This window comes from Bombus impatiens, unplaced genomic scaffold (genome assembly GCF_000188095.3).
Source record: "Bombus impatiens unplaced genomic scaffold, BIMP_2.2 scf_0264, whole genome shotgun sequence".
Classification (NCBI taxonomy): domain Eukaryota; kingdom Metazoa; phylum Arthropoda; class Insecta; order Hymenoptera; family Apidae; genus Bombus; species Bombus impatiens.
This window is the reverse complement of record NT_176683.1, coordinates 541391-559302: the sequence shown is the minus strand read 5'-3', so window position 1 is coordinate 559302 and position 17912 is coordinate 541391. Positions and strand designations below refer to the sequence as shown.

The window sequence follows — 17912 nt, the reverse complement described above, 5'->3', positions numbered from 1 at the left end:
TATTTCCATGAAACGTCCATAAGTACAGTGTACAACTCTGAGAATCGGACTTATCAAAATCCCTCTCTAATATTGCACAAAAATTTCAGATATACGCGACAATTTTTCTCTCGTAAAGTATCGATTCTCCATTCAACCACGGAACACTATTATTCGCTTGAATAATAAATTGTTAAGGATGTTAATTAACAGCATGGATAGGGGTTGCAAGGTGGTACTGTGCAGCAAGGCGATGGGCAATAGGGTACGGTGGTGCAAACTGATGGAGGACGACAAATTTTATCGAGCATTTCGACGCAAAGTTTACGACTTATTCGTGCACAAGGTGGAGAAAGAGGAGATTCTGGAGGGTAGCCGACTGCCTTGGCGTAGGCTTTTAAGCAGCACAACGGAGGTGCTCGACAAGCAGGGGGTTGAGGAGGTGGTGGACAGCAAGGCATTTTTGATATGCAACAAGGATCGCAGTCTTCCTGATAACAGCACATCCCTGGACAAGGTCCTCGTGGACAACCTAGAGGCGGGCATCTGACGTTGCATACTTCCGGTTCGGGTTTTCTACAAAAATCGTTCATTCGAGATCATCGAATGATTGAAATTACTTTTCTATTTCATTATTCCTGTATTTTTTATTTTTTAAGAGGAATTTTTTAGAAAAGACTAACCGGCATCCGATCTCGTCAATTATTTCGAGCATCTCGTCCATGTAATTGCGGTACTTGCAGGGATCCATATTTGTTGGAGGATTAATTGATTGTTCACCGAGAATTTCATATATTTGTTGTTAATGCATAATAGCGAAAGCGATGAATTTTTATGTGAACGTTGGATTTAATGCGTTTTACTGTCAAATAGAAAGAAACAAAAGCGTAATCGAACAGTATCGATACGATATTGTGCGATCAACTTCAGCCACGGGTAATAGAGCAATAATGACGTTTTCAAGGGTTACGTTTTACAATTAGAAATTATTCGAGACGAGAAGAAAACCACTTTGTCGGTGAACAGCATCCTATTGGCAGACGGCAATTTGCTGATGAGGACGAAACGGCGTAGGAATGGCACAAACAATAGGAAGAAGAGAAGAAAGGCAGCGATTCTAGCAACGAGGATGTGCTTGACGTTGAAAGGGAACAACTATCCAGGATGAATGTCGAAACGCTCCTGGACAGCTTCGTTGCTATTCGATTCGACAGCTACTGTGAAACGCTGCCTATTACTTTCCCAAACTTTCCTTCTTCTCTCATTATAGAAACACAGTCGATCGTAAGAGTAATAAGACATTTTATTCTGAGAAATCATAAAGATCTAAACCACGTCCCTTGAAATTTATCAGATCAACGATCTGTTTCGTTCAAAAGACCTGGTTCACCATAAAATAATTAAAAAGGTCGCATATACAAAATCACAAATACAATAAACGCTCTTCTAAAAATTCACAAAGCACATATCAAACAAAACTGAAGTATAAAACAAAAATAAAAGAATCTCAAAAAGTTCGTATTACTAGTACATCATCGGGGGTTGCACGTGTCTGTTTGCAATCAGAGTTTCTGGTGCCACAATCTGCTGATTAGGTAAGTAGTCCTGCTTTCTCGCCAAATATCTCACACCCCCGATGGTCCTGGATTCGTGAATATCCGGTTGGCTGTAATACACCTTTTCAGGTAGCATCTTATCCTCCGCCATTTGTCCATTCATCGAACCATTCATATTTCCACTAGCGTCACCACCAGCATGATGGAAGCTTCCCTTATTCAGTTCTATCCTCTGGCTCGATCCGACATCGCCTTCGCCATTGTTCCTCCCTAAATTCTTCGTGTTTTGATAATACTGTTGCATCTGTTGATAGTGCTGAGGATAATTTCCATCGAACTTAAATGGCATTACGTTTCCACGATTTACCATTAGATTTCTCTCGACGTAAGGAACGAGACTCGTCGAATTCTGATCTGATAACTGTTGCTGGACTATCAATTGTGGCTGATCCGTGGCTACAGTGCCATTTTCTCTTTCAGCTTGCACGCTATAGTAATTATTTGGAATATTTGATTTCTGTCTGGGATATTCTTTCAAATATTCCTGTTCAATCTTCCTCGGGTTTAATAATCGTTGAGACGAAGGATTGTTCGGATTCCTCGAGTTGGCCAAACCATTCGCAGACACTTTGTTAGCAGGTGGCGGTGAAATAGACGTGATCAAACGACGCTGAAACTCTGTTTCTGCCTCGGTGCGATCTTGCAATCCGTTCAGCTTTATTATATTCATCTTCTTAGGAGCCAAATTAGCCAGATACTCTAGTCCTCTTCTGGTTTCCATCGGCAATCTTTCATTCTCCAGCAGCTCCTTCGCCGCTGCCGGATCCTGCAATCCGTTGTTTCGCCTCTGTGGCCGAATGTCGTTCTTATATTGACGCATTTTTAACAAACTACACGGCTCCGTAGACTGACTGGAAGATTGGACATGTTCTTGATTTTCTTGAAGAATAGGCTGATAAAGCTGCTGGTATTGTTGTAATTGAGGTTGATTATAGTACTGCTGATGAGATTGTTGGTGAATATACTGACTCTGTGGCATATTTTGTTGATAATTCATAGATTTCATCGGATCGTTCACATTGCCAGGTACTGGAACAGTGTAAAGTTGGGGATGCATGTTATTCGTGTAATTCTGTAAAGCCCTCTGTTGCTGCTGCCAATTAGCCTGTTGCTGTTGCCAGTGCTGATGGTACTGCTGATTCGCACCCTGAACAGGAACCTGCTGGCCAGACATTTGACCCATCATCTGCTGTTGCTGTTGCTGATGTTGCTGTTGCTGGTGTTGCTGTTGCTGGTGTTGCTGTTGCTGGTGTTGCTGTTGCTGTTGCTGTTGCTGTTGCTGATGTTGCTGATGTTGCTGATGTTGCTGTTGCTGGTGTTGCTGTTGCTGGTGTTGCTGTTGCTGGTGTTGCTGTTGCTGGTGTTGCTGTTGCTGGTGTTGCTGTTGCTGGTGTTGCTGTTGCTGGTGTTGCTGTTGCTGGTGTTGCTGTTGCTGGTGTTGCTGTTGCTGGTGTTGCTGTTGCTGGTGTTGCTGTTGCTGGTGTTGCTGTTGCTGGTGTTGCTGTTGCTGGTGTTGCTGTTGCTGGTGTTGCTGTTGCTGGTGTTGCTGTTGCTGGTGTTGCTGTTGCTGGTGTTGCTGTTGCTGGTGTTGCTGTTGCTGGTGTTGCTGTTGCTGGTGTTGCTGTTGCTGGTGTTGCTGTTGCTGGTGTTGCTGTTGCTGGTGTTGCTGTTGCTGGTGTTGCTGTTGCTGGTGTTGCTGTTGCTGGTGTTGCTGTTGCTGGTGTTGCTGTTGCTGGTGTTGCTGTTGCTGGTGTTGCTGTTGCTGGTGTTGCTGTTGCTGGTGTTGCTGTTGCTGGTGTTGCTGTTGCTGGTGTTGCTGTTGCTGGTGTTGCTGTTGCTGGTGTTGCTGTTGCTGGTGTTGCTGTTGCTGGTGTTGCTGTTGCTGGTGTTGCTGTTGCTGGTGTTGCTGTTGCTGGTGTTGCTGTTGCTGCTGTTGCATCATCTCCATTTCCCGAGCTTCTTGTTCCCTTCTTCGTTGCTCCTGTATTTTCTCGACTTGTAGGTAAGATAATCTCGTAGGCGTCAGATGAATCATCCATTCAGGCTTTTCATCTTCCTGTTTTCTTTTGCGATTCTTCACCACGAGCTTCGTTCCTTCCGAAAATTCTCCCTGTTGGTGTAAAACCTCCACGTACTCTAATAGCTTTCGTTGCTCGTTCAGTAACATCTCGAACTGTCTTTGCATGATCTCCAAGGGTACTCCTTGCTGCTTCATAGTGGCCAACAATTTTTCCTGATCGCGAATCATAGCGACAGTGAACTTCAAAGGCTTCTTTCTTCCAGTTTGTTCTTTTGGATGACTGTCTTGGGATTGCTGGGGATTGAACTGCTGAGTAGGAACCATTTGTTGATTGGGATTCATCTGCTGATTAGTTCCTGGCTGATTATAGCCCATCAAACTTTGTTGTTTTTGGACAATCGCGTTTCCCTGTACAGGATTTCTATACAACTGCTGATACTGATGCATAGGATGTTGCTGATGTACAGAGCGTTGCAGTTGCACAGGCTGTTGATGATGTATAGAGTGTTGCAGTTGCACAGGCTGTTGTTGATGTATAGAGTGTTGCAGTTGCGCAAGCTGTTGCTTATATTGAGGCATCAATTGCTGTTGTTGATTCTGTAGTCTACAGAGTGCCTGGTTACCATTTACCACGTCAACGTTGTAAGGTTTCAACTGGGCCTTAATGCTGGAATGTTCAGCCATCTGACTATTGTTGTTCCATCCATTTTGTACATTCATCGCGCTATGATTCGGTTGGCTTGATCCAATCATTCTTGAATTTTTTAATTGACTGGTCGCTACATCTTGAGGGGAAGTCATTCCATGACCAGGAAAATAGCTTCCATGTTGCTGAGGATTATAATTCGCAGGAGCTACTTGGCCTCCTACTTGCTGTTGATTCCCCATCATCTGCGTTTGATAGTTGTTAGCCCTCTGCTGCATCTGTTGCTGCTGTACCATGTTCTGCTGCAGCTGCTGATAAATCTGCTGAGGATTCTGAAGATTCGTGTGCGGTAAAACGGGACTACGCGAAGAACACTGATGCAGATGATCAACGTTAGGTGAGTTTAACGTAACAGGATCCATAGGATTCAGCAAGTTAGGCTGTTCTTTGTTCAGCATTGCTCGTCTGTAAGCCATTGCATTTCGGCCTCCTACCGGTTGTTTCTCGTAATCGACTTCATCAGCATTCGTCTGATCCTCATTTTTTATTTTTCCTTGATTCATAACCAAAACGTTTGAAACCTGCTGTATGCCTAGTTGCGACGTCGCTGTAACTTCAGGCAGATTGGAGGAAATCGCGTGGTTATTCTTCCGTGGAGAATACTCTCGCGATCCGTAGGGCACGAAAGGACGATGGGATTGAGCGTTTGAAACTTGTTGAGGCAGCGTACTCTCCGAGTGCGGATTCATCTGACCGATCTGATGGATCGCCTGCTGAGGCACAACCTGTTGCTGACTCACACTTTGCACGCCCTACGAAACGATTAATTTGTGCTTTAATGCGTCCAAGTTGGACTATTTGAAGATTGCATTTGAACTGGAAATACTGTTCGTGGCTAGGAAGTTGGATAGCAGAGGCAATACGAGTCTCATCGGTTATAGCATAATAGGATTAAACAAACGATCATTCCCTGGCGGAATCAGATTCTCAATTGTTCGTATTTCACACTTACGCTCGTTTTGGCAAACGAAAAACATTTGTTGCGTTTGTAATATAAAATCCTTTATGAGACACGACTGACTCGATTAAAATGAAGAAAGCGAAAGTTAAAATAAAAGATATCCAAATAAGGATAAAAAGACCTTTAAAGAACTTTAAGTGGATAAAAGAACTTTAAATGGTACAGTAACGTCATATTCCTCGATCAAAGTCTCCGTAACGAGATTGATAAAATTAAAAGGAAAAAGGCAAAGTTAATAAAACATTCTCATAGTAGGATATTCGGACAATCAAAAGCTTCAGATGTAATAGAACGACTTCACTTTCATCTATCGGTTCCCGCATGAAAAAATTGATAAAACTAGAAAGAAAAAATAAAAATTAATAAAATATCGACTTACCTGTGGCTGTCGGTGTTGATGAACATGCTGTGTGACCGCTGTAGCGTCACCTTGACCAGTGTCGCGACATTGCTCAGGATGTCCAGCCACGTACACGATTCCACATTCTCGAGGATCTTGCTGTGCGATTAAAGCACCTATTGGTTTGGGAGAAAAAGGCGGAGGACTTTCCAACTTTTTAATTTTCTCCGCAGGGAAATACTTGAGTCTCGGCGAGGAACACGACCTAGACTCTTTGCATCTGTCTTGAGAGCTAAACCTTGTCTTCGGCATAGAAACGTCCACGGCTTTGTTGATCAGTTTTGAAGGATCATTCGAATCGACGAGATTGTGCGTAGATGGTAATTTCTCGGTTTTAAAAAACTTTTGTTGCACGGTATTCGGTTTCGCGTGCAAACTGGCTGTGCTTGGCCGTCTGGACGATGCTTTCTGCCTGATGTTTCTATCCACTGAAGCTTTCCTGTAAGAAGGAATTTGTATCTCTTGATACAAATAACACGACAAAGTGGCGAAAGAATGGCAATCAAAAGCAGAAATCAATCGTTATTTCATCGCCACACATTTTATTTTTTAAATAGAAAGGACTGTTGGAAAACGAGGCTCGTAACGTTCTCCCGTAATTTCATGACAGATTTAAATAGTAAAGTAACTACTCTTAAATATTAAAAAAAAAAACTTCTGGTATAAAAAGACAGGGTTTATAAGATTGATTAATAGAAAAGAAGAAAATGTTAACCCCTGATTTACCGAATTGAAAAAAAATAAGGGACTTTAAAAGTTGTACCTTTTGTTCATTTTCGTTCGAAATTTTGCGAGAGTAATGGGAATATCTAGTGGAACATCATCTGTGATAAGCCAGGTAATTTTCTAGCTCGGATTTTGCATCACCGCCGAGGAAAATGGGAAACTCTGACAGCGAGATGTCAGTCCAGGTTTGAAAGTAAGCTGTGTTGTCATGGATACAGCTTATGGTTCGTTCTTAATTTCAAATTTATATCTAACTGAAGCAAGCCACACACGAATAAAACCGATCAACAATATTGAGGTTAATCATTTGACTTCTTTTTAATTAAGCACTTATCGTGTATCCTCGTAATGAAGGAAGATGTTATTACAGATTGAGCAGAAATGAACTTGTTCAGTTTGACTTCCGAGTACTTCAAATATAAAAATAACTTCCTGTTGATTTTGTTAATAAACGAGAAAAAAGAAATAAATATTTCTTGTAAATGAATGCGACTTAAATATTTTTACAATTTTTTATTATGTGTTGTTTACATAATTGTGTATTTCTTAGCTTCCCGTATTTTTCTTTGCGGCTACTGATAATGTCAATAGATGATGATATAACTTCGAAATTTTTATCTCAAACGTGATACGATAAAATCAGTCATCCCGTTGTCGCAACCGTACCAAAACCTTGACAACGTGACTTGATTCATAAAAAAAAATCACAGTAAAAAATGAATGGTACCTGTTTTCTATTGCGATCAACATTATCAAATGCTGAAGTACATCGTAATCACGTTCGTTTGTTTAACGATGATATTGAAAAATGAATATATTGCCAAACCGTATTGAAAAATATGCAGCAAATTCTCCCCGTGACCTTTCACTTTGCAAACGCACTTATTTTTAAGGGGGGAAAAAATACATGCCTGTGCATAGTAATTTTAGCTTGCGTGGGTCGAATTGCGGCTGATTTAAGATCGTCTAAAACTGAAAATTGGGAATAACAGATAAACATTTTTCTCGATGAAATCTCGATCTCTATCGCAAGAATGATCCTCGTTATTTTAATAATTTGTCATTCTAATGAATAACCTAACAAGGTAACGTCTAAATCGGTAAGTCACTTAATTCTTGGTAATTCTTAATTCGGTTGCGATGATCATCGAATTCCTCAATCGGGAAATAAAAGTTTGTTGGAAGACGTACTCGAGTGCAGTTCAATCCGAGATTACAACCAATCGGGGTCTCTTCGTCGTAAGTTTTGTGCCACTTCCGAGACAGTAAATCGATCATAATTAGGAACCTGTGTCTTAATTCGTTTTACCTGATCAGGATTTCTTCAACGTTGAAACAGTTCCATGTATCTTGTATTTTTATCTTAACTCGCAAAATTTTCTTCGAAAATTATATCTCTCTGTACCTGATATTTTCCTAAAAAAAAAAAAACAAAAAAAAGACAAAAACGTTATCTTCAGATACTGCTATAATTAAATGTAACTGAATCAACAAAACATTTCAAAAATCACCTATTTTCGTATCAAAAGTCAAATCCACGTATATATTCGTCGTTCTCGTTAGATCCCACACGCCTAGCTGTCAGATCCCAAGAAACCTTCCAACTCTTGCCTGCAGTTAACAGGGGGGATGAGACACTGCACAAAGAAAACCACAGCGTTGAACGTCAATTAATACATTCGTTTTCCTGAGGATCGTTCAAAAGTGAATGGTATTATGGCGAACTGACGGCAAACTGCACGACAAGGGGAGCAAGGTGGCGGAGTAGGCGGTGGACAGGGCATACAGGGGACCATTTTCTTGGTGCAAACGAACGCCACAGTTGGACAGGGCGGTGGACAGGGTGGCGGTGGTGGTGTACACGCAACGATAACCTTTGGTGGACAAGGAATGGCGCAACAAGGTGGACAAGGGGTACAAGGCCGTAGGTAAACCTAATTTCGAGGTGAGTTATTAAGTTAGCTCCGTGAAAACAAGCTACGTAAAGGACTTAATATATTTGCATTGTTGTTACGCGTTGCTCTTTGAAATTCTTGTAACGACGATAAAAGAGAGGAAGAATAAAAATTTGATTTGTCCCGTATTTTTATTTTTATATTTTGTTGGAACTCACTGTTGTTTTAGTTGGCTGAGGTGGGCAACGGGGTGGGCAAGGTGGCCTGCATAAAATAGTGGGTGGAGGGCAAGGTGGGGGGGAGCAGCATGGATTACAGCAAGATCGGCAGGACATATTTTCGAAACAACCTTCGTACGAAAAAAGGATATCATAGTTTAGATAAATAAGTTTAACAGAATCTTATTTATACTTAATATACTTGAAATAAAACTGTGAAGTAAAAAAAGTAATAGTTGATTAAAGTTCTATATTTCATCAAATTTGAGTCCTCTGCGTCTCTTGTCGAATTCGAATTATCTAAATTGTATTTTAAACCGCATTATAAAATCGATTAACTGCTAATAAGAGAGACTTTACTTGATTACGCTACGGCACTAACGGGATACGAGCTGATTATGAGGAGTTAAGTCGATATTTCCATGCGATGTCCGTGAGTCTGCATATTGTCGTCGATCCCCTGACGATGGACCAGGCCCAATCTAACGAGAAACGGCGGCATTGGTGTGGTTCGACGTCTATTTCGGACCACTTGAAATTTTGTCGATGGACGAACGAGAAGCCTAAACGGTGTGACGTATTATTTGCTTGTTTAGTTTGCCGGTTGCCTAGACGATCTGATCTTTCTTTTGTCAGCCAGTCGTTCTATTCTTTTTCAGCGGGAAAATAGCATGTAAAATCACGGCTATTCGACCTTATTTCTCGTAACGATAATTCTGTGAAAAAATTTCATGTTTTCGCTTAATTGATACTTCCGTAATCTGCATGCGTATATTGATATTATTAATATCAATTAAATTAAACGATTTCTAATGGCTACTATCACGACTAATTACAAAATCAAATTCGAAATAATTCAAGATGATATATTGATATTAATTTAAGGAAAGAAAATAAAAGACAGAGAAAACGAAAAAGAGGTAAAAAGAAGGAAAAAACATAGGGAAAGTTAAAAGTCAGAAAAAGAGAGATAGAGGAGGATGACAAGAAAGGGGCGAAAAAAAGAAAGACGAGAAGGAAAAAGAGAAAGGATAGCATTGCAAGTACGAGATCGTTCACGTGAACTGTCGTTCGTCTACCTCGAGTTGCAACTTAATACAGTCTCTCTGAAGTATAAGGACCGTTCGGAAAGAAAACCAGGATAGGCGCGTAAACTAGGAGGAGAAATGAGTGTTTTCTTGACGAAATTCTATTACAGACTGACTAGTGGAAGAATAATTGAAGTTAGACATATTGCTGGCGATGGGTAATCGAATTACCTCACTTTTCTCGAGATGCCAAGGGTAGAGAGAATAAGTAATTGGTGAGGGCATATGCCAAGGAAGGAAAAGGTCCAACTTCTACGAAATGGTCCACAGGTAGAAAGATAATAAAACACCCTGAGTTTAAGGAAAGAAAGGGAAGGTACAGTAAGGCCGGGGCCAGCGTTAAATCGACGCTGCGTTGCGTGGCCTGTGTTGTAGAAATGTACGCACACGCGAGCACTGTGGCACATTTAGTTGTGTGACACGTTGTGTGAATGCATTTCTACAACACAGGCCACGCAATACATCGTCGTCGGTTCAGCACTCGCGTAGCCCTGGCCTAATTCCAAAAAATCCAAGTCGTTGAGGTTTCCTTGGTTATAAACGGTCGCTAATTACTTAACCAGTTAACTGGGGAATTTGATTTTAGAAATCTCTCACAGGGTTAGGCCGTGGAATGCGTAAATGAATACAAGCAACAACGAGTACAAACGTACCGAAATAAAGCTTTTGTTTGACGTGTATACTCGTCAAACGCAGTTAACCGGTTCAATTATTTTTAAAGACTCGATGACTTTATCATCTTGCTGGTGCGCTGCAACAGATAGAAAAGCTATCAAAGGAGGAATTTCCTTATTGCTAAGTATCTATCTTTGCTTCTGCTTCATCAAAGTTAAAGCAGTAATTAGCTAATGTATATTAAGTAACGTAATGTAATTAACTATGCATTAGCCGACTGTAAATTTTCTATAATTCAGTGAAAACTTTCGACCGTAAATATTTTATACCTATTTTGTATAGTCTTCTTACAAATTTCTAACTATAAAAACATTTTAAATTTTAATCAATTAACCTTATAGGAATATCAATTAACCTTACAGAACGCGCGATTGATCTGTAAGTTACATCGAAAATCTTTTTTAATTATCGGACCAACTTTTGGAAACACTTTATTCTTTATTACATTGCGGCTTCTTTTTTTTGTAAATAGTCATTAATCACTTGTTAAAGTGTGACGTGTGTTTCTGGCACGTCTAAATAGAATTGTTAAGCTAATTGTCCTTCCATTACATCACGCAGAATCCAGGCCCATTCGGTGGTTGCGCCGGAATTCCACGCCTGTTCATGCGACAGGCATGCTCCTCGAGGCGTTGAGCAGCCTTGTATTCGTCTGGTTTCGTACTGCTCCAAAGACGCTCTGCAGCTGCGCTAGCACGAGGCCATATTCTCGAATGCACATTGTTCCTAGAAACAAGAACATCAATTTTTCAATTACCCATTCGACGGATAAATCGTACGTTACTCGAATCAATTGAATATATTTTAAAGTCTTATCCACATGGATTCAAGTTCAATTAGACGCGACGAAAGAACAAATAACTACCTGTCGACAAATTCTCCCCACATGCAAGCTTCGCCACCCAGCATCAATTTAGTTAAGTTTGATGACACCCCGGCGAACGACAATGGGTCACATTTGTAGAACTTCTTCCAGTCACCGCCACCAGCGATATGATCCAAATACCAACAGGCTGATAACAGTACCGGATGTCCAGCTTTGGTCGCGTTCTCCAACTTCTTCGCCCACTGGCCGGTCCACACGTGCACCACAGTACTATTCGGCATGACGACTCCATTTTCGAATACCTGAAAACCAACAACGATTTAGATCTCAATTCACTGACCTGGCTTCTGCTTCATTTAACGCCAATGCAAACGACCAATAAATTTGCTTTGGGACACTTATCACGATGGAATATTTGCTGTCGTTTGATGTTATGAAAAATGAATATTCTTCTGTACGACCGATCCAAGCAGTAAACGATATCATCGTCTAAAATATACCATTTATTTAACGTGTTTTCCACTTGCGGAACGTCCGTTGGTGATAAAACGCGATCGTTTCATTTGCAATCTCACGCACGAAGCAATCACAAGGCGAGCGATTAATAGGTTCACTATCGGTTTTTATTACCCGGTCGTCTTCAGCTTCGTTTTATGAGACGAACAAACACCATAGGGTGATACTTTACCTCCTGCCACACGATCGTGCTCGTCTGAAGAGAATTGGTGATATGAAGAAGCTTGCCGATGTACTCGCTCTCGAGTTGCGTATAGCTGGACATGTTGTGCGATTTCATATACGAATTGATCACCGGATTGCTCATCCAACAATCGAATGGCACTTCATCGCCGCCAAGATGAACGTATTGATCCGGAAATACCTGCACGATCTCGGCGAATAAACGACTGAGGAACTCGTAAAGCTGCGGACTCGTCGGATTCATTGGGCCCAATTTCCCGTTTGCCTTTCCTTCGTTATCTAATAATATTTTTCATACGACAGCTTAGAAATTTTACCGTTTTTCGAATGGTTAAACGATTAGTAATAGAGAGATTAAACAATAATAAAAAAGTGAAAAGACGGATTAAAAAGAGAATTTAATAGACCTACACGTGTATGTACATATATTATCCTTGAAAAGTTTGGAATCATTAATTATTATAGTAGTATCGAGGAATTTAAATGGAATATTAATTTAAAATTTGATAATTGTGGAAAAATTTTTTGTCAGAAATCGATCGAAGTATAATGTATTTACCGTAGCAAGTGGTCAATAGTTCAGGATGAGCTAAACCCCATGACCTAGTATGTCCAGGAGTATCGAATTCCGGCATCACTCGGATGCCCCTTAGCCTGGCGTAGTCAACGATCGTCTGGATATCGTTTAATGTGTATACCATTGAGGGATGGTACGCTCCCTTGGCGGACAGTTCCGGATAACTGGAGCTCTGGTAAGGGAAGCTGTTGTCATCGACGATGTGCCAGTGAAGAACGTTCATTTTATTATAAGACATGGCGTCCAGAGTAAGCATTATATCAGAGATGGGCAAATAATGGCGAGACGTGTCTAACAGTAGTCCACGATGAGGAAACTTTGGAGCATCCTGAATGCTCTGACATCTGATTTTCAACTACAAAAGAAACGCGTGCTTATAATACATTTTTCATATTTATTCATTTTCTATGCACATACTTACGTGAGAACCATTACCAGCTGGGATTAAGAGCTGAGAAAAAGTCTCGAGACCTCGAAGAACTCCCCATATCGACGCACCTAGCAGATTCGCGACTGTAGAGTTTTCGTTGATCACGAGAGCGTCTGCGAAAGTTCAATCGATTCGAGTTTAAATCTGTTCGGAGAAGACGCATCTCTTCCTACCGATGTTTGCGAGAGTCGACCGAACTTTCAGGTCTATCGTAGTACTTAAAATTTCTATCAAGTTCCTGTTAGGGGAACCTTGGAACTCCGTGGAATATTTATCGATCCTTATCGTGACTCGTTCGTTTCATTCAAAAAGGAAAAACGAAGACGAAAGAACTATCGCGTGTAAAAGATTTAAATCTTGCACAATAATGGTAGAATGTGCGTGCGTATAATCTTCACGCTACTTCTGCAGTTAATCGCTCGGTTCGACTCTCAAGCAGAGTTAAATAAGAAACGATGAAGAAAAATCAGGCTTCGTAACCTGGCTTTGTTTCGATCGTCCTATTGACTCGTTTATTCGCGTATCATTAAACGTCTTTCTAATATTTGCAGTTTTTGGATACTTGTAAGCATCTTGCCTCTCGAAGCTTTCGTGATCTCGTAATTGTATCATTGACATTCTATGTTATCAGTCGAGAGATGAAATAAAAAATGACGATGTTATTTAATGAGATCCATTCGCACTAATCCACTTACCAGCTGTCTTAATGACTTAACACAACTGTTCGGGAACATGTTGCTTATGTTACATCAAGTTTCTTATTAAGAATGCACGATCATTTTGCTACTTTCCGTTATAGCAGAAGCACTTACATGATTCCGACATCTCTAAATGAGGCCAGTGATTGCCATCCATCTCGCAAGGCATTGTCACGTGAATATCCAAAGCGCTGAGAGTACCTTTGATGGTTGTATCGTCTCTTACTGGGAATTTAGGATGGCCTTGCGACGAAATCTTCGCTATTCGTGCTTCCGTTAGAATAATTGCCTTGTACCTCTCCACCGCATCCGTCATAATATCGCATGCGCCGCCGATCACCTGCGAAACCGATTCACTTCAATTTAGACAAAATAACATTAATTGTCCATTTGAAGCCATAATTATTGTAGGAAACCTGACTTTGCATTCCCGCCGTACGTCACACAGATAAATCACGCGCGTAGTATAATTAAGATAACGACACAGAGAGTTATCTGTTATCCGCAAATGCGGATACATCGAAAACGATACAAGTTAGACTAAAAAACAAGACAACGGAACAAGATAGCGAATATTTACAAGCACGTTCCGACTATGAAATTAACTTTTTATAAAAATTTGCACGCGCTTGGGCCGAATTTCCACGGGCGAGTCCCCCAGTCAAAGGAAACCTGTTCCTGGAAGAAGATACCTCTACGCTTTGCTATTCGCTTCCTACTGAGGGAAGCTCCGCTATCATAAAGCCATAAAATGCAACAAACCTACAACTTTCGTCCAACTATCATAGACTCTACAATCAACGAACAAGTCTTTTGGAGCCAGAAACTTCAGCTGCCAATGTCCCCGTGAAACACTTAAACTTGCTCTACGTGAAGTACCAATTAGAAATACCCACGTAGAAAACGAAACGTCTCCCCATGGAATTACCTTCTTCAATTACTCACGTTAAACTGGAAAGTCGAGGGTCGCAGAAGATAGAACGCATTGCGCACCATGCGATTTGTTGGACTGGGCCATGGTTCGCCCTGAGTGGGACGCACCCAAGAGCCAGCGTCCGGGTTCAACGAGTGAACTCTGTGTACCAAGAGATGCGATAGCCATCCTAGCAACAGGAACAACGTTGGCAACCTGGTCCTCATGTCCATCGGTTTACGAGCAGGTTTTCAACGGGAGGAACGATGCGACGCCAGCGAGTGGTCATCGTCTACTGAACGCAGAGAACGACGCGTACGGTAACGAGAGTGGTAACGACCTTAGGCTGCGCCACTTAACTTTCATCACTTTGCCTGGCGGCGTGCTCACGGTCAAGTGGGAACAACCAGTCCACGGGTCGGCTGTGTCCTTAAACGAACGTCTTGCAGTAGACGAGAATCGCTGTTGCGGACAAAGACGAACGCTGTTAATCGTTGATCGCATTGGTAGATCGTTGACACCACGTGGAATTCTTAAACGTGACCGCGTTCAACGCTGCGTGCAGCATATGAGACCGGTTAGAGGAACATCTCTGCAAACATTCTGGAAAGTCATCGGGAGAAACTCTTTTCTTTTGGTCAAGAGCGACAGTCTTTTTAAAGATGTGGAAGTGGTGTAGAGTTCAAAACCCTGACTAGAGTTCCTAGACTAAGGTACCTATTCTTCGAGATGGTTATGGATAATCTTGCTAATGAAATGAAAGGAAACCTCACACTTGCAACGTTCCTCTTTTAAAATGAGTGCAACAAATTCTAGTAATTAGTATAGGCTGGATGTATAGCAATATGATAACGAGCATATATGTCTGTGCGAAAATTTGCAATCGAATTGCGAAACTTTTATAGAAGATATCGCATCTTAATCATATCAATCTCTTCGCATCGTTCTTTTTAAAATAAGTCTCTTCATAATTATCTTTTGATATCAATGACTTTCAATTTATCGATAATGTGCCGACGATAAAAACATACGATACGTTGTTAAAATCAAGCGTTTATCCGACAGTTTGATTGATTCACGACTGCAACATTATTTTGTCACGGTTGAATCAAAATTAAAAGGAAATGTTACGCTGTCGAATGAAGTAGCGTCGGAAGCATGCAAATGTTGGTACCGTATTATGAATACGGCCTCTCTGAATGGGAGACGTCGCCTATCGTGTCTAAATTAATTGGAGAATGAAGTTCAGCCAAGCGTGATCCGCTCACGATATCGTCGGTCAATATCGAAACGGCGAGGCATCGAAGTGCAAAGGTCGACGATCGCTCGGACTTTGCGATAGCGGATGCCGATAGATCATCGTGATTATTGTCGAATGACGTGACACATGTTATTTCCCGTTTTTTACTCTTTTTCGCGTAAACGTAAATAGAGATAAAATTATTTCTTGATAGATTTATTTCACTTTCTTCCTATTGATATTAACGCTAGAATTGCCAGCAATAGAAATATAAAACTTGTACGAAACGAAACAAAATGAAAGGTTTATGAAGAAATAAATAATGCACAGGGGAAACAAGCATTTTATTCTTCGAGATACTTCACGGATACAATTCGGGTTCTCAAAAATAACGAATTGGTAGTTTTTTATGAAAGTGATTTTTACAGTGACGTCAACTGATCCCTGATATCAAACAACGGGCAACAATATTTCACGAGGGATTCTCTGGATTTCTGTTACACGACGGATCTTTTGAAAAGTTGAGTCATCGGGTAAACACGAGTTAGTCAGAGGAAAATGCGAATTCGAAGGTGACGAGTTTCACCCCTTGGAGATTAGGATGAAACGCGGAGGAATGAAAAACGGGGAAGACTTTCCCCCGGCGTCTGTGTTGTCAAAGAAGCCGCTGGCCCGATCGTAAAACACGGGCTTGCGCATTTCCTTCACCTTCCACGAGCGACGGCAACGATTCCCAACTTTTCCCAACGAAGACACGTCTTTCTGCTCTAAATTCTTCGGCCGAGGATAACACAATTTCCCAATTCCGCGTGAATCGATACAAATTCGCAACAATGCTTGCAACTTGTACCTGTGGAAGAGATAAAGGTAGAATTACGAAGCTTCAAACCACGACCGTCATCTGTTCGGTCCAAAATAACAAAAGTACCTTTAAAATTCCAATGTAAATTTGTGGCTCGTTCTTTTCTGTATTTCGTACGATATTACCAACTGTTACGGGGAAAATTGATGACACGTCTGGTTTCGTGAAATTGGAACTTTAGGAGCCAGTTGGTCGCACGGCACTGCTCGGTGAATCGTAGCTTCATTGATTGCGATGTCGTACGCCGGGTCGACGGACGCCAGAGGGGTGAGACGAGGGGTTGCGAAGTGGAACGTGCATTCAGGAACGTGTCACGCAAACTAGGCACCACGTTGACGTATTTCCATTCAAAATTTGCATAGCAGAAACCTCAAGAAATTGCAATACTTCTATTTACAGAGGAAGATGGTTCAAAGTTTGGAATTTTATAAAAGTCGCTTTAGACGAAAGCTATGTACGTTTGCCGCATTTTACATTTATCGTGATATCAATGCATTGTTTGTTAAAACATATTCTTAAAAAATAACTTTAGGGAATAGTTATAAAGAACGGAAAGACGATATTATATCTATGTTCTTAGACAGGGGTGCCCTAGACGATTGGCCACCATTCATGATCCGGTGGTGCGTTTGTCAGCCTTTTAACTCTTCATTCACCAGCCATTGACAATCGTAACGAAACGAATTGGTGACGGTTCTCATCGTTTTTCACCGATGGTACAGAACACGTCGCTCAACTCTGTGACCGTCCTCGTTTATCGTCGTGCAATTACGCCCACAGCGATAAATCTTGCAAATTTTTCATTCTCGGTGCTCGAGAACCAATAACGTCCACCCCAAGTCAAATTACGTCGGATTACTTGCATCAAAACCTGCATCAAAACCGAACTTCTGACACGAAACGATATTTGCAACAACAAATTTCAACCCTTGGAACTAAAATAAACCCTGGAACGGCTTTTCACCCCGAAGTGAGGTGAAACAAAAGTTGGCCGAGTCGGAAAAAGGCAAAGAACAACGTGGATCTCCGTGAAATTCCTCCGGACAAAGTTTTCCCATTAGAGACCGCTCCCCTTCTATCCGGCAGAAGAGCGGATAGGCAAACAAAACCCGTAGGAAGAGGAAACGTAAGCCGTCGAATCGTCCCGAGCTGGTCCAAAAATCATCCGTCGACCCGGCATGGATCTGCGCGCGCGCGCCGGCAACCATCTGCGCAGGAGGGAGGACGAAGAAGTGGGCTGGTGGGGTGACGACGATCGGGGAATATAGTCGGAGGGGTGTACGGTGGGGGTGAGCGCGAGGAATCGAGCGAACGACGCGACGCGTGATGCTCGTGCTCGCGATAGTAGTAGTCCGTCGTAACGACGTCGATGACGTCGACGGA

The 17912-nt window shown here is 41.6% G+C and overlaps 4 protein-coding genes and 1 long non-coding RNA gene across 6 annotated transcripts in view; all 5 read right to left on the bottom strand.

The window, feature by feature from the left end:
* Positions 1-798, bottom strand: LOC105680635 (sperm mitochondrial-associated cysteine-rich protein-like). The gene is made up of 2 exons (XM_012384538.3): positions 663-798; positions 1-555 (listed from the first exon to the last, which is right to left on the bottom strand). The coding sequence occupies exons 1-2, from the start codon at positions 728-730 to the stop codon at positions 186-188; spliced, it is 438 nt and encodes a 145-aa protein (XP_012239961.1). The 5' UTR covers positions 731-798; the 3' UTR covers positions 1-185.
* Positions 799-1264: 466 nt separating this feature from the next.
* Positions 1265-6456, bottom strand: LOC105680634 (putative uncharacterized protein DDB_G0271606). The gene is made up of 4 exons (XM_024367018.2): positions 6446-6456; positions 5662-6121; positions 3496-5073; positions 1265-2838 (listed from the first exon to the last, which is right to left on the bottom strand). Exons 1-4 carry the CDS (start codon positions 6454-6456, stop codon positions 1504-1506), a joined length of 3384 nt encoding a protein of 1127 aa, XP_024222786.1. The 3' UTR covers positions 1265-1503.
* Positions 6457-6915: 459 nt separating this feature from the next.
* On the bottom strand, positions 6916-9337 carry LOC112212686 (late cornified envelope-like proline-rich protein 1). 2 transcript variants are annotated; one of them, XR_002946518.2, is made up of 5 exons: positions 8882-9337; positions 8522-8652; positions 8138-8342; positions 7920-8045; positions 6916-7824 (listed from the first exon to the last, which is right to left on the bottom strand). XR_002946518.2 is itself a non-coding variant. In XM_024367064.2 (4 exons), the coding sequence occupies exons 2-4, from the start codon at positions 8636-8638 to the stop codon at positions 8026-8028; spliced, it is 342 nt and encodes a 113-aa protein (XP_024222832.1). In that variant the 5' UTR covers positions 8639-8652; positions 8882-9337; the 3' UTR covers positions 7919-8025. The 2 variants fall into 2 exon arrangements, 1 of the variants encoding a protein (XP_024222832.1); XM_024367064.2 differs by lacking the exon at positions 6916-7824 and having other exon boundaries at positions 7919-8045.
* A 1344-nt stretch (positions 9338-10681) lies between these two features.
* On the bottom strand, positions 10682-14845 carry LOC100744365 (beta-hexosaminidase subunit beta). The gene is made up of 7 exons (XM_003488818.4): positions 14460-14845; positions 13629-13854; positions 12808-12929; positions 12369-12741; positions 11799-12088; positions 11150-11412; positions 10682-11010 (listed from the first exon to the last, which is right to left on the bottom strand). Exons 1-7 carry the CDS (start codon positions 14658-14660, stop codon positions 10833-10835), a joined length of 1653 nt encoding a protein of 550 aa, XP_003488866.1. The 5' UTR covers positions 14661-14845; the 3' UTR covers positions 10682-10832.
* Positions 14846-15992: 1147 nt separating this feature from the next.
* LOC117151544 overlaps positions 15993-17912 on the bottom strand; it is a 4095-nt gene continuing 2175 nt past the window's right edge. Inside the window, exons 2-3 of the long non-coding RNA XR_004461560.1 lie at positions 16596-16898; positions 15993-16517 (exon numbers count right to left, since the gene is read on the bottom strand). This is a non-coding gene — a long non-coding RNA (uncharacterized LOC117151544). The remainder of the gene's footprint in view (positions 16518-16595; positions 16899-17912) is intronic.